This window comes from Mustela putorius, unplaced genomic scaffold (assembly GCF_011764305.1).
Source record: "Mustela putorius furo isolate JIRA1106 unplaced genomic scaffold, ASM1176430v1.1 tig00000095_pilon_pilon_pilon, whole genome shotgun sequence".
Classification (NCBI taxonomy): domain Eukaryota; kingdom Metazoa; phylum Chordata; class Mammalia; order Carnivora; family Mustelidae; genus Mustela; species Mustela putorius.
In genome coordinates this window covers 36,877,319-36,891,882 of record NW_025421280.1, presented here as the reverse complement: position 1 = coordinate 36,891,882, position 14,564 = coordinate 36,877,319, and the positions used below count along the sequence as shown (strand labels likewise).

General features: G+C 58.8%; 2 protein-coding genes across 7 annotated transcripts; one reads left to right on the top strand and one right to left on the bottom strand.

The window, feature by feature from the left end:
• Positions 1–2,012: 2,012 nt before the first annotated feature.
• CRB3 (crumbs cell polarity complex component 3) lies at positions 2,013–4,595 on the top strand. Of its 3 annotated transcripts, none has more exons than XM_045085562.1 (5): positions 2,013–2,099; positions 2,369–2,544; positions 3,298–3,371; positions 3,577–3,720; positions 4,073–4,595. In XM_045085562.1, the coding sequence occupies exons 2-5, from the start codon at positions 2,463–2,465 to the stop codon at positions 4,142–4,144; spliced, it is 372 nt and encodes a 123-aa protein (XP_044941497.1). In that variant the 5' UTR covers positions 2,013–2,099; positions 2,369–2,462; the 3' UTR covers positions 4,145–4,595. The 3 variants fall into 3 exon arrangements, with proteins under 3 accessions (XP_044941497.1, XP_012900838.1, XP_044941494.1); XM_013045384.2 differs by having other exon boundaries at positions 2,020–2,153; XM_045085559.1 differs by having other exon boundaries at positions 2,023–2,145.
• A 2-nt stretch (positions 4,596–4,597) lies between these two features.
• On the bottom strand, positions 4,598–12,895 carry DENND1C (DENN domain containing 1C). 4 transcript variants are annotated; one of them, XM_004771591.3, is made up of 23 exons: positions 12,757–12,893; positions 11,574–11,638; positions 11,449–11,492; positions 11,286–11,335; positions 11,040–11,159; positions 10,889–10,958; positions 10,629–10,703; positions 10,468–10,533; positions 10,324–10,377; positions 10,095–10,205; positions 9,226–9,326; positions 9,076–9,121; positions 8,847–8,948; positions 8,633–8,758; positions 8,136–8,240; positions 7,268–7,358; positions 7,141–7,181; positions 6,844–6,915; positions 6,178–6,222; positions 6,002–6,109; positions 5,737–5,801; positions 5,367–5,574; positions 4,598–5,267 (listed from the first exon to the last, which is right to left on the bottom strand). In XM_004771591.3, exons 1-23 carry the CDS (start codon positions 12,771–12,773, stop codon positions 4,653–4,655), a joined length of 2,397 nt encoding a protein of 798 aa, XP_004771648.1. In that variant the 5' UTR covers positions 12,774–12,893; the 3' UTR covers positions 4,598–4,652. The 4 variants fall into 4 exon arrangements, with proteins under 4 accessions (XP_004771648.1, XP_012900835.1, XP_044941467.1 ...); XM_013045381.2 differs by having other exon boundaries at positions 4,598–5,574; positions 12,757–12,894; XM_045085532.1 differs by lacking the exon at positions 11,449–11,492 and having other exon boundaries at positions 4,598–5,574; positions 12,757–12,858.
• Positions 12,896–14,564: the final 1,669 nt, after the last annotated feature.

Genomic DNA, 14,564 nt, shown 5'->3' with positions numbered 1-14,564 from the left:
GCCCGCGCGCTCTTTTCACATTCCCAACTCGGCCACAGAAACAGAAAATCAAGAAGCGCCGCTTGCGCCTTGAAACATCCCGCCCGCGAGCCTTCCTTTTCGGTCGCACTCAGACGGGGAAACGCAAGATCAACATGCGGCGCGGCTGCAAAGTCGGTTTTCTATTGGCCAGAGCTGTCCGAGCTGCGCCCGCCCGCCCCACGTGGGCGGGGCTTCCGCGCCGATCCCCTGCTGCCTCGGGCCCCGGCAGCTTCAGGCGGGCTGGGCAGTCTTAAAGAGGCCGCGGCCGGATTCGGTCGCCGTGCCGACTGCTCTCTCCAGACCAACCTGGGATTCTCAGTGCCCCAGGCATCTCAGTGTCCCAGGCGCGAGTGCGGATGGAGACCGCGAAGCCGAGCGCTGGAGGCGGGGCACCAGCCTGCCGCGCTCGCTGCACCTGCCGAAAGTCCCTCCCACTGCTTTCGGGCGCAGTTTCTCGAGTCACCATTAGGAGGAGGGCCGGCCAGACCACTTGGCAAAAAATAATAATAACTAACATTGATTCACGGCGTTGCACAGTCCAGGCCTTTTACTCACGCCTCGAATCATCCTCGCCAAAACCTTATAAGGTGGGTGGGACTGGCTTTCCCACTTCACAGAAGAGGAAACAGAAGGTTAAACTGCTCTACCCAGGCCACATGCCCAGTGAGCGGCAAAGCAGGGATTTAAACAGACCTGGAATTAACCAGACCCATCGCGCTATACTCTAAAAGTGATTCATTTCCCTTTAACCATTGCTCTTCACCCTAGAGTTCCCAGAGGGGTGGAGGTCTTACTGTCATTGTCCTTTATCGAAAAGCACAGCCAAGCTTACTTTTGCCCAGACAGATGTGCTCAGACACACCTGTGAGTCCCAGACCAACGGCCTCTTAGAGAGGGCCTGATGGCCAAAGGTCCGAGTGTCCTCTTGGAGGTCCCCTCACAGATGTTTTCTTCATAGGTGGTCCTTGCAGCCGCCCACAACATGGGGCATACAGATGTTTCCCCAGAGAAATGTCCCAAATAGGTGTTTTCTCACAGACACGTCCCTGAGAGGTAGGCCTCCACACACATGAGCCTCTGTCCTGCTGCCCCCTCACCCCCGGGAAGCTCCCATGGGCTGCAAAATGAATGTGCCTCATGCAGACGTCCTCAGTTTTTTTTTTTTTTTTTTTTTTTTTTTAAATTGGATCTAAATTCCCTGCAGAGGTTCTTCATACATGGCTATACCCTTCATCTCACAGGTACGTTTCTCAAAAGAAATCCACCCAGGAATGCATTGTACAGCTCACCTCCGCCTGTCCCCCCCAACACACACATAGGTATGTTACAGTTAATTGTACACCCGTATGGGTATGTTCCCATATACCTGGGTCCTATAAGATGTTCTAAAATGTTGGTGTGTCTCCTACGGGTCTTTCCAATACATTTCCACACAGGGATTCCTCATACAAGTATTGTCCATTTCATGTGCAAGCCACGCAGATGCGTTTGCAAAACAAAGGTATCCTATACCAGAGTACTCCACCAGGTGTTTCTTATAATGCAGGTGTGTTCTATACAGCTGTTTTCCGCGCAGGTGTGCTTGCACTCAGCTATATGCCAAATAGAGGCGATTCAATGCAGATGTCTCCCATAGGTGTTCTTCCATATCCACGCACATGTCCTCTATGCAGGTTGGCTCCCGGGCAGGTATGTACCGCACAGGTGTGTTTTTGTTAGGGGCCACCCATTCGGACCCGCCGCAGGCATGACCCATGGCCCCGTGTCTCCACGCCGGGTTTATCTCCACTCTTGTGCGATCCTAGAGATGCGACAGCAATGTCGGTGGGAGGTCTCTCTTACCCCTGCGCGCTTTCGTCCCTTTTTACTCTTCGGTGTTAGGGAATAGGGTTCCCGTTACAGGTGCGTTCCTGGCGCGGTCCCACCCCCGTTTGGCTCCGCCCTCTCGCTTAGGCTCAGGTGCACAAGCCGGAAGTGCGCTCCCCTCCCAGGTGAGTGACTAAACTTTCCGGGTCACGTGAGCGGGCGGAGCTGGAGGAGTGCGAGTTACCGACGGACGCACCGAGGGTTCGAGCCAGGTACCCGGACAGGGAACCTGAGCAAGGTCGAGGACGCCTGGGCCAGGTGGGGAGGTAGGACGCACGGCTCGGCCTGCCACCCCTTCCCCCCTTCCCCTTTCCTTTCCCCAGCCCGGGTACGCGCCGCCCGGAGTTAATCTTTAATCTCTGACCTCTGGCGGCGGGGGCGGGGCGGGACTCTGGGGTGCCCTGGGCGGGTCATCCCAGCCCCTGGGCCTGCGCCCGGGTCTAGCCCCCTCCCCCATACCTTTCTCTTTCTCCCGCCCCAGGTGCCGGGTCGCTGGTACCCCCGGCCTGAGATGCGGTAGAAGCAGCGCGCGCGAGAAGCCGGGTCCCCGGTGCCACCAGCCTGTCGCCCGGCCCATGGCGAGCCCCGGCTTGGGGCTCCTTCTGGCGCTCGGCCTGCCGCTGCTGCCGGCCCGCTGGGGCCCGGCCCGGGGGCAAAGTAGGTACCGGTGGAGGGCGCGCGGGGCGGGGCTTGGAAGCGCGGGTTACCTGGGGCCTGGAGAGGTCAAGACCGGGGAGCGGTCATGGGATACCTTGAGAGGCGTCTACAGGGTCGATCAGGGTAGGGGCTTCTTTGGACGATTGGAGTTGGTTTAGAAATTCCCGAGTTCCCGAGGAAGGCAGTACTGGGGCCTGGGGAGAGGAGCTTGTGTACCCGAGTCTCAGTGTGGTTGAAGTGTTTTGGGCGGACTGGGAGCCAGGAGGAGGCCTGCCTGGGCCTCTGATCCCAGGTTGACCAGACTGGCCATAGGTGTGGACCCAGCCGTTCAGTGCTTGTATTTCAGTTTCGTGAACCCCCGGGGGGGGGGGTGGTGGTGGTGGAGGTGTGAGTCAGACACTCCAGGGAAACCCAGGATCCACCCAGATCCTTAAGGGCCAAGGGAGGGCTGGAGAGGTGGGGGGGGGGGGCAGGGTCTGGCTTCCAGACATCATCTGTTAGAGCAGACCCCAACTCAGCGCCAACAGCAGACTGCTCTAGGCTGATTGCTCGCTGCTGGGCTTTGCTGGTTTGGAGATGGCTAGAGGGGCAGGAAGGACTGGGCCAGTCCCTGCACGCAGGGCTCCCACAGTCTCTATCAGAACAGAAGATTCAGAAAGGCAGAGCTCTAACGGAGGGATGCCCAAGGAAGGTGCCAAGAAGGGAAGGATAGATAAGGATTAATTTGTACTTTTTACCTACCCCTCCCTACAGCGCTGGATCCCTCTCTAAATGAGAACGGCACCGTTACACCTGCGGAGCCGGGCTCTGGCTCCGATGGGGCCCTGGTGAGTTGGGGTTTTAGGAGGAGAGCAGCAGGGAAGTTACTCAGGCAACCCACGTGTAGCCGGTGAAGGGGCCCAGACTCCCAGAGGTGGCAGGTGCTTGGGAGGGGGAATCCCAGGCAGGGGTGGGCCATGGTGTTGGGACAATAAGGAGCCCTGGATGCATCTCAGGTAAGGGTGGACAGTCAACCTGTCCCCTCTCCTGCAGTCTCAGGGGGCCATCACTGCCATCATTGTGGTCTTCTCCCTCCTGGCTGCCCTGCTTCTGGCCGTGGGGCTCGTGTTGCTGGTGCGAAAACTGCGTGAAAAGCGGCAGACAGAGGGCACCTACCGGCCCAGCAGCGAGGAGCAGGTGGGTGCCCGCGTGCCGCCGCCCCCCAACCTCAAGCTGCCGCCCGAGGAGCGGCTCATCTGAATGCTGGGGCCCGCTGCAGCCACCACCACTGGCCAGGACCGCCCGGTGCTCGCTCACACACAGCAGCTGCCACCAAGACAACAGCCTCTGAGGGTTCAGGAGGACTTGGGGGGCCACGGGGCACCTGCCTGCCTGGTGGGCTCGGTGAAGCATGCCACCTCTGCTTGACTCTGCCTGCAGTTGGGGATGCCGGGGCTGGGGGGCCGCCTCCGCGCTTGCTGCACCGTCTTCGATCGGCCTTCTGTCCTGCTGCCGCACGGGCCCGACAAAGCCTCTCCTTTCCTTTCAGTTCAACCATGCAGCCGAAGCCCGGGCTCCCCAGGACTCCAAGGAGACAGTGCGGGGCTGCCTGCCCATCTAGGTCTCCTTTCTATCCGTCTTCCTTGCTGTGTGACCTTGGGGGAAGGCAGAGCCCTCTCTGGGTAATCAGACCTACCCAGTGCTTAAGAATAGCAGGGAAGAAGGTGCTTTAAAGACTCTGTCCCTGAGGGCAAGGGAGAGTGTATTGCTCACGTTTTATATACATACACACATATATACATTTGGTAGTGAGATATAGTAAAAGCTTTTTCTCTTTGAGCTGATGGGGGCAGGAGGTAGTCTAGATGGAGGGAACAAACTCAGGGCTCATAGGCTGTTGAGAGATGAATCATAAGGTTGCAAGGATCCTAGGACTAGGAGGGCTTCCTGGAAGGGAGGGGCTTTCAGCTACGCGTCAGAACCAGTTGGAGGCTGCTCCAGGAGGAAGGAAGTGGATGGGGTACCTTTCTGAGCAGAGAAAAAGCCCCCAGATAAACTCACCAGGAAAACCAGCTTTGGGTTCTTGTGGCTTTATTGAAGGACTGGGGTCTCTGCCAGGTCCCTGATTCTTAACCTTCAAAACACTTTTTAAGCTCAGCGACTCTGGGCCGGCTCCAAGCCTGGGGATCCTGCCAGCTGTTGGCAGGTGCAGCAGGGGGTCTGAGGGCTCCTGGCCCCTCTGGGAGCTGGCAGTGAGTGTGCTCTGCCTGTGGGACCTCAGAGGGCTGGGATCTGGGGTTCTCTGGGGAACCAGGATCTGAGGAAGAATCAAGGGGTTGGGATGTCCAGGTAATATCCGAGTTGGGCATTGTGGGGACCAGAAGTTGGGAACCTTCCTGAGGGCTGGATTGGGTGGGTGCTGTGGAGAGCTGGGCACAGGGGCTCTCCTGGGCCCTGGGATATTTGGTTGCCTTGGGGGAAGGAGAGAGATGTAGGATTAGAAGATGGGGCTCAGGGTCTCCTGGGCTGCTTGGATCCACAGAAGCCGATGAGGACTGGGATGAAAAGATGATTTCTTGGCTGGCCTCCAAGGGTGGCTGGGAAGTAGGGTCCTTTGAGGAGGTCGTGGCATCCAAAGGCTGGAGGGTTTGCAGAGATGGCAGGTCAGCAGGTAGGGACAGGGGCTGAGGCTCTGGTGGTTTTTCCTCATCTGGTTGCCATCTTGATGTTCCCGGGATGTCAGGCTGGATAGGGGTGGGGAGATGGGCAAGTTGCTGGCCTTCAGAAGCTGGAGGGGCTGGGAAGAAAGATGGACTAGACGGGGAGGACTGGGGGGCTCTCACCAAGCTGAAGCAGCTGTCTGGGTCCCTTCTGTGGCAGCAGTCCAAGCTCTGGCTGGGCCGCAGGCCCCCCGTCCTGCTGGCTCCCATGCTTAGGCTGTCCAGAATCTCACTCAGCAAATCCAGCTCTTCTCCAGACCCCAGGAAACTGCTGTCCAGAGCTTCCTCTGCCCATGGGTCCTGGACTTCCTCAGGGCTCAGAGCAGGTGCCCTGGATAGGGATGGGCAGCCTCAGATGTCTGCCCAAGACCCCAGTCCTGACGGGACTCCTCTGAAGCTTCTTGAGTTTAGGCACCATCCTCCCCTGGTGGATGGGTCCTAGCCTCCCACTTCCAACTTTGCCCCCTCCCCACTCCCAGCCTTTGAGCCTTACCCCTCCTCCAGGGACTCAGAAGGGCTCTCCAGCCCCCTTCTCCTGCTAGGGCGCAGGGGCCGGTTCTGCAAAGGACAGATTTGGAGGGCGGGGCCTCAGGAACTACAGAATCAGGTTTCTGGAGGAGGGTGAGTGTTAAGTGGGTTCCGGGTTTTGGGGTAGGCGAGTGAGAAGTCTGGGTGGAGACATAATGGGAGGAGGACCAGGTGGTGATTCCAGGTGTGAGCCTTTGCGGTGAGGGGCGGCGTGGGGGGGGCACAGGTACCTTTCCAAAGTGCTGGGTGATAGGCAGGCGCTGCTGCAGACGGTCTGAGCGGCTGGTGAGGGACAGGGCTCTCAGGGAACCCCCCCTTTGCAGGCCAGAGTCCCCATCCTAGGAAGAGGGTGGGTGAGCCAGGAGCCCCTTCTTCCACTGCCCCAGCCATTGGCTACTGGCCTTACCTTGTACATCAGAAGGCTCTGCATACCCTTCCAGCCGCTCTTGGCCTGCGGAGGAGCCAAAAGAGAATTAACCTCCTCGGTGATTTGACCCCGAGCATTTTGAGAACTCAGCTCTCCATCCCGTAGGACAACTGCCTTGTCCTCTGTTCACATTTGTGCCTCACAGACAGTCACAATTCTCCATGCACCATCCGAATTGACTAAGAAGTCAACCCAAGTGTTCCCAGTGGACATAACCGCTGAATGAACGGGGAGTGGCAAAAATGGAACATTGTAATAATGTACCAGCATTCAAAAACCAGACAAGTGAATAAAACCTAAGGGACAATTTGGAGCTGCAGACACTGGCCACAGGACACTTCGGGGCTTGGGAGACAAGGAAACCGAAGGGCAGAGGCTGGGACTGTAGCATCTGGGATGAAGATGTTCACCAATGAAGCTGGGTTGTCAATTTCAAATAGGGAAGAAACGATCCTGACAAAAGTAGGCAAATGGAGAATAAAAGCAGGAAAACTTGTTAATGGCTTAACTGCTGGTTCAGTTCTGATCAAAATGTTTGCACTTTAAATCAGGGGGTAAAATGTCCTGCCCCCATGAGGGGTTGACATGTGCCTTGTCCCCTTGTCTTTGTCACCCCGGTAAGTGGCCTGTCTACTGTAGCCTCACCGAACGGTACATGTTTTTGACAGCTGGTTGGGTCTTGGCCTTGACAGAATGCAGGAGGGCACCACCACCTTTCTGGGGAGAGAGAATGGCAAGGGAGAGAGACTCGGTACCCTGGGGTTACCCATGACCCCACCCCCCCACCCCAGCGGTGTGATGCTGAACAAGGCCCTCTCCCTAGGCGAGTCTCAGTCTCTTCACTTCTGTCTGTAAATGAGCATCATGATGACCCTCCCTGGGGACTATTATGGAGCTAAGTCAGCCCCAAATAAACGCTAAACACGTGTTCGGTGTTCCTACCTTTAGGTTGTCTGCCCAGAGCTGGTAGGAGCGAACAGCGCCTGCAGTGAGGAGACGTGGTCATGGCTGGTGGCCCGAGGCTGGGGTGCTGGTGGGGCGGGGGCTCGGGGCTAGGCACAGGGCTCACCTGAGAAGCCCTCGTTGCATGTGATCTCCTGCTCAAAGAGATCTGAGAAGCCCTCTCCCGTGTTCAGCTTCTCCAGTCGGCCTTCAATGAACTGGGGGGGGGGGGAGGGTCAGAAAGGGCTGCCACCAACGCATCCGAATTCGGGGACTCAGGATTCTACCCACGCAGAAGCCATCTCTGGCCCCTCCAGGGACCCACCCCCTAGGACTCAGGAGTCTGGAGCCTCCTCAGGATGCCAGAAGCCCAACCCTCTCTCCGCTGCCCCTGTCTGAATCCGTCCGGGACCAGACCCCGCCCCTCATAGGGACCCGGAAGTCGGACTCTGACACTCCTTTCGGTGATCCTGGAAGAAGTCGACCTCATCTGCAGGGACCCGAGAACCCATCCCAACACAGATGGACCCTAGAGTCCAGTCCACCTCCGAAGAACCCAGGAATCCGGCTCCACTTCTCCACTCTGTCCCTGCAACCCCGGAGTCCCCGCCCGGCTCCTCCCCAGCCAGGGGAGTGCGCTCTTGCGACCCGCCCCTTACAGAGTCCCGCACGTACCGCACAACCCCGGAGTGCCATCCCCGCCCCGGATGCTCTATCCTTAGGCACCCAGGGATTTAATCCCACCTCAGTCTCCCCAGGAACCTGGGAGTAGATCTTATCCGCGGGAGTCAGGGGCTCCCAACTTCAGGGAAACGGTAGTTCCGTCCTGCCTCCCCGACCCGGGGACCCTGGAGGGTGGGACTCCGCCGGACAGCCTCTAGTCTCCCCTGTAGTACTCAGGCGTCCGTCCCTCCAGCTCCAGCTCGCCCCCCAGGGACCCAGGATTTTCTGCTCTCGCCCCGCCCCCCGGCGCCGCCCACAGGGTTCTGGCGCACCTGTTTGAACAGCTGCAGGTGCACAGCCCGTCGATGGAAGGCCTGCAGGGGCGCCCCGGGCTTCTGGGCCAAGAAGGCTTCTTCGCTGAAGGTCACAGGCTGGCCCTAGAAGAAATACCCGCGATCTAAACTTCCGTGGCTCTCCTGGACCCCAGCTGTCTCCCTTATTCTATCGTGTGTCTATGCAGCAAACTTAAAATGGGACCGGAATGGGATCTATCTCATCATACGGTTATGAGCATTAAATGAGATACAGTGACAGTAAAACCTAGCATTTGTCGAGTGCTCACGATGTGCTAGGCACTATCCAAATATTTTGCGCATGCCCATTCCCTGACTCCCATGACCCTTTTGTGCGGGTACTCGTGGGATTCCATTGGACAGATGAACAAATAGAGGCACAGAGTGAGCACGCCACAAGGGTTAGGTATTATTATTGTTGTTGTTGTTCCTTCAAGGACCCAACAGGCCTCTCCCTTAGCCTCTCCACTGCTCACCGGGCTGCAGATGAGTGCGTCGCGGTAGCCCCCGAAGAGCAGGGCCTGCGCTTTGAGGAAAAGACGGGAAACCCCTTCCCCGGGCGCCAGCGCAACCTTCCTTAGCCGCAGCCTCAGCAGGGACACCTGCGGGACATTGGGAGGCTGTGAGCGGGCGGGTGTGAGGCCTCGGCCTCCGCGACGCGGCAGGGTCATAGAAGGGGGTGACACTGACCACGTCTGGGGGCAACGCTTGCACGTCGTCGAAGGGCGTCTCCAAGGTATTGGAGTCCACGTTCATGACCACGACCTCCTCCAGAGCTTTCTCCCGCACTCTCTGCGTTGGGAAGTGGGGGTGGGGACGGCCGCTCAGAGCCCGAGGATCTCTGGCCTGGGCGGTCCTTGGGAATGCAGGAGGAGGGGAATCCCGTCCGCCGCTGCGGTCCGGGTCCGCCCCCACTCACCTCGGCGAGACTGGAGTGCACTCCGATGAGGTAGGGCATGGGCGCACTGCAGACAACCGAGGGGACAGGTCATTGCGAGCGCCGTCCCACAGTCTCCGGGACCCCTGGGCTCTCCCCCTAGCCCCGCCGCTCCCAGTCTCCGCCCCTCACCAGCAGTAGTCTAGCAGGTGCGGCGGCAGCGTGGGGATCAGCACGTGCTCCCAGTGCATGGGGTACAGGAGGGCGCAGGACGCGTGGACGCACGATGTCAGCTGTGGATACGTAGGGGGCCGTGGAGTCAAGGACTGGACATGCCCCCCACCCCAAGCTTCAGGGACCCTCTTTGGGATAGTGGCTCTCCTGGCTCCATTTCCCACGTCCCCAGACCCAGATAGGTCCCCAGGGACCCTATGTGCCCCTCCTCGCCTCTTCCCCACGCACTACTGGGTAAGAGGTGGAAATTCAAATCCCTTTTGGAGTCCTGTGAAGCCCGAGAATTCGGCAAATTACAGTGTTTGGAGCTGGTGGGGCCACTACTCAGCAGGTCCTTGTCGTTCCCTTCAGGGGGCGGAGCTAATATGCAACCCTCCGATCTCTCCCCTCAGTGGTAGAACAGCCCAGTAACTCCACCCCTAAGAGGCGGAGCTAGAGTTCAGCTTCCCTCGGTCCCTAGGGATGGAGCTCGCGTCCGTCCTGCATTCGCGACCTTCGTTCTCCTCTTAAGGGACGAAACTACAATTGAGCGCTCCCTGGGTGCATCCCCCCAGAGGGGCGGAGCCAGCCTTGTTTCGGCCCCTAGTGGGTGGGGTCTGGACTAAGCTCTCCCAAAGCGGGGGGCACTACAGCGCAGCCCACTCTGATTCCCCCCAGAAGGGCGGAGCCAGGATCCAGACCAGCCCAGATTTTCAAACCCGCAGAGTCAGGACTTTGCCTCGACTCTCACGCTGTGGAATTAGAACCAGGATTCCGCCCCGCCGTCCCGCCCCCAGGGACCAAGCCAGGCCTGGGCCCCACCCGCGGCCCGGCTGGCCCCGCCTCACGGTGCTCAGCTTGCTGGCGATGAGTAGGACCCTTCTCTCCGCCAGGAGCGCGGCGAACAGCCCCACGATGTTCTCGTCGGTCACCGCCACCACCAGCTCCGTTAGGTTCCTCTGAGGATCGGAGAGAAGCGCTGGGCGCAGGGAACCGCAGGATCCGGCCGCCCCCTCTGGGTGGGCTTCGGCATTCCCCGCCCCCCCCCCCGACTCCCGCCCCCAGCACCGAACTCACGTTCTCAGGAATGGATGGCAGGCGGCCGGAGTCGGGGGCTACGAAGCAGGAAAGCTGGTAGGGGGCGATGGGCGGGGGCACCGATCAGTCAGGGGTCGGCCTCACCGGGGTGCCCAAGCTAACCGGGTCCCCAGTTCTGCTCACCGGCCCGCTGTTCCCGGGGGCAGGGGGCGGGATGCTATGCGCACTGGAGACAGTCACTCCGCGGCCCTGGGAGAGAGGTTGTGGCTGTGTGGTCCTCAGGGCTGGGGTGCAGCTTCCCCATCCTCCCAAGGGGGGTCCCCCGGAGGCTGAGGGCTACTCACCAGCTCGACTGACGCCTGAGTCACAGGCAGGGGCTGCTGCAGCAGGTTTAGGAGAAGTTCCTCAACCTCAGAGACCTGGAGGGGAGCGGGTTGTCTGAGCCAGGATGCGGGTTGGGGATTCTGAGGCCCTTGACTGGGGCTGAGTGGTCTGGGAGGAGCCAAGGGTCTTAGCTCAGGCCAGGAGGTTCTGAGCCTGGCGGGGGGCTTGGGAGGGTAGGGCTGGGACTAGCACAGGATTAAGAAGGAGGGGCTGGTCTCACTTGGTCCTGGGCCAGGAGATCGCCCACTGTGTTCAGCAGCTTGTAGAAAACCTCAAACCAAGGCAGGTGACTATAGGGAGAAGACAGGTTCTAGGAACTACCCCTAGGCCAGGCTCCTTCCCACCCCCACCCCAGAGCCCATACCCCACACCTGAGGATGCAGAGGCAACTGTGGGCACCAGCCCGTAGGTGACAGAAACCATATCGGCGGGTGCCGCTCAGGTCGGTGAGGGCGAAGGTGAAATGCTGCACAGCGGCACTCGGGGGTTCCCTGCAGGTGGAAAGGGCTCTCAGAGACCTGAGGGTCCCAGCTCCCTGATCTGTCCCCCTCCCACAGCCAGTACTGTGTCCACCAGTCTGAGTTCCTGAGTCCCTGAGTGTCCGCTTCTATCCGTACCTTTCCACATCGAAAGGGAAGCAGAATTTAGGCACCATCTGCATAGCCTCCTGGGGGTGGAGAGAAGCACAAACCGCTTGACAGCCCACCCGGGGCCAAGACAGTCTTCTGCCTTGGGCGGACTGGCCCGGGTCCAAGGGGAGCAAAGAGCCAGCCTGCATACCTGGTCCCTGAAGTCTGGGGGGAACTGCCGCAGGATGGGGGGGTCTGTGGGAGATGAGGCTTCTCAGTGCCCGGCCCCAGGCCCATCCCCCAGGTCCCCACTCCCACCTGAGGCCCCCAACTCACCCTCCTGCAGGGAGGCAGGACAGGCTGCTTCAAAGAACCAATCGAACACGGCAGGTGGATCCCGTCTGTGGGACAGGACACATGGGACATGGGCTCAGTGAGTCCAGGGGCTTGCTTCTGGGTGCGCAGTCGTGCAATACGTGTGTCTGCAATGCCACATGTGTGTGCGTGTGACAGGTGTAACTATGTGTGTGTGCCCTTGGTGATTTGTGGCGGTGTGTACAGGTCGTGTGGTGATGTGTGAACAGTGGTGTTGATTGTGTGTGCATGACTGAGAAGTGTGGAGCAGAATGAGAGTGTGACTGTGTGTGTGTGTTTGTGTGTGTGTGTGTGTGTGTGATTCTATCCTGTGTCTGCCTGGCTGTCCAGTAGGTGGGAGTGCAAGTGTGTGAGATCTAGCCAGTGCAAGGACAAATAACATGCACAATTTCTTGCATGTCTGTGAGTGTGGCCGGGGCAGTGTGTGCGTGCCTGCCCAGGGTCGTCTTGAGAGCAAGAGCACCCGCCCAGGTTTCTTGGAGTGGGAGACTTCGTGGTGCCCCAGGGGCTGACCCCAGACTTCTCGTCAGAGCAAGGAGGGCCACAAGCCCTGGGCTGTGAGCCGTGCCCTCTCTGCCATGCTCCCTTGCCCATCCCCCCTCTCTGCCCACCCCACAGAGGATGCTGGGACTTGGGCTCTGGGGGAGCAACAGCAGGACCCGAAGAGAGACAGCGGACAGATGGGTCTGGCTGCCAGCAGACACAGCCTCTGACACCCCGCCAGGGACACCCCGAGCTCTTCACCCTCCTGCCCATGCAATCCCACACAAGCATCTGGGCACAAGGCCCCACACCATCTTCTCTCACCTCTCGGTCCCCTGCCAGCCCCCTGAAGCCATGTTCCCCATCTCTCTGATACACCAAGAGGTGCCTGCTCAGAGTTACAGACTTAGTCATGCAGAGCCAGAAGGCAAGAGAGAGAGAGAGAGAGAGAGAGGGAGAGAAGAGGGGCCGAGAGTGGCCTGAGAGTGCCTGTGAGTCAAGTTCACACTGCAGGCCTGCTGAGAGACCTGCCCCGTCCCAGCCACCTGCCGCTGTGGCTCACAACCCCTCCCGGCCTGCCCCAGTTCAGCTCCTCTTGGCCCCAGCCCAGGCCTGCTCTGGGAGTCGTGGTCCAGAGAGTGGGAAAGGGCGCAGCTCTTACTCTGCTTTGGATCCCATGGTCCCTGCAGGGCCACCTCCGGCAGCGGGGCCCTTGCCCCAGGGGTCCTGGGGGCCTGTGCTTGTGCAGGGCTGGGCCCTGAGCCCGCTCAACTTCCTGTGTGGCTGGGAGAGGAAGTTTGACGGGGTGACGTCCTGGAGGGAGGCCCCCGCCCCCACCCACTGTGAGAGACCCAGGCATCCTGCCTTCTAGCCTTCTGAGGGTAGGGTGAGCATGGGTGGCAGGCTCAGAGGCTAGACCCCCAGCACCGCTCTGCCAGGCCAAGGCACCTCTGGTCCCTGACATTACACCCAAGCCTTCCTCTCTCTGGGGCAGCCAAAGATTCAATTTGCCTGAAATGCTTCCTCTTTCCTCAACTCTTCCTTCCTTTGGCCCATCAGCACCGGCCATTCCCTGTAGGACCACCAGAGGGAGCCAGGCTGGAGAGTGGACACAGGGGAGCCAGGGAGGTGGACGTCCAGCAGACAGAGTGTCCTCACGGACACAAATCCAGGAGTGCAGAGGGACAGCACACATCCGGAGAAGTCCTTGCCCAGCCATGTGACAGATGCAGAGGTGACACACAGGTGCAGCCAGCAGCTGGTTCCAGATGAAGACTACAGACCACAGCTGTGGGTACAGACAGGACAATGGAAATACAGATCTGGACAAGAGATAGAAGTGCATAGAGCGCAGATACAGATAGAACAGTAACAGAGGGACAGACATGGTCAGGACCCTGCCCCGAGCCAGAGTCATAGCCAGACATAGTCACACACACGGAGAGAGACCCATCCAGACACCCCCAAGCAGAGTTGCAGACCCGGAAAGAGACAGAATGCAAGTGGACAGATGGCCACCTTGTCCTTGGGAAGCACAAGGACATACTTGCAGCACAAAGGCAGAACACAATACAGGTACCCATGATCACGCACATACACAGAAAACCCCAGAGGCAGACTGAGGGAGTCCAAATTCAACAGACCCTGCGAGACTCCTTGGCCTCCTGAAAGGTACTGAGAAGGTCTGTATGGATATAGGTGTGCACAGGAGAGAATTCACATGCCTGGCATGTTTTGGGGGGAGTCTGGAGGTGAGCGTCTGTGTGGCTGTGGGGTCTGTGTCTCCTCCATCAGACTGTGTAAAGATGCAGGTGATTCTGTGCATGTCTGTTGTGACTGTGTTTACACCCCTGATGTGTGAACTCAGAGTGGGATTCTCTGGGCAGCTCAGAGCTGTATCTGGAATGTAAATGGGTATGGTGCCTATCTCACAGATCCTGTGATGTCTCAGTGAAAGAATTCATGGAAATTGTTTACTATGAGGCCTGAATCAAGATTTTGATATGCTCTGTCTGTTATTGTGGGAGGAAGGTCAGCTGAATGTTTAAGAAAGTGACCTTGGAGTCAGAGAGACCTGAGTTCAAAGGCCTGACTCCATTCTTTAATGTCTCCCTTCTTTAATGACCTTAGGCAAGTCATTTGACTTCTCTGTATTAATTAACTATTGCTGTGTAACAAATCACCCTAGAATCAGTGGCATAAGAGAACATACATTTGTCATCTGACGGTTTCTGTGGGGGCCAGGACTCAGGGCACAGCTTATCAGAATCTTCTATTGTGTGCTGTGGTCTCATCCGTAGGACCAGCTGGGGAAGGGGCTGCTTTGAAGCTTGCTATTTAGTTGTTGGCAGGACTGGGTTCATTGTGGATTGTTGGACCAAGCGTCTCAGGCCCTCACTGCCTGCTGGCTGGAGGATACCCTTGGTTCTTGGCCACGTGGACCTTCCCAACATGCTGCTCGCTTCACTA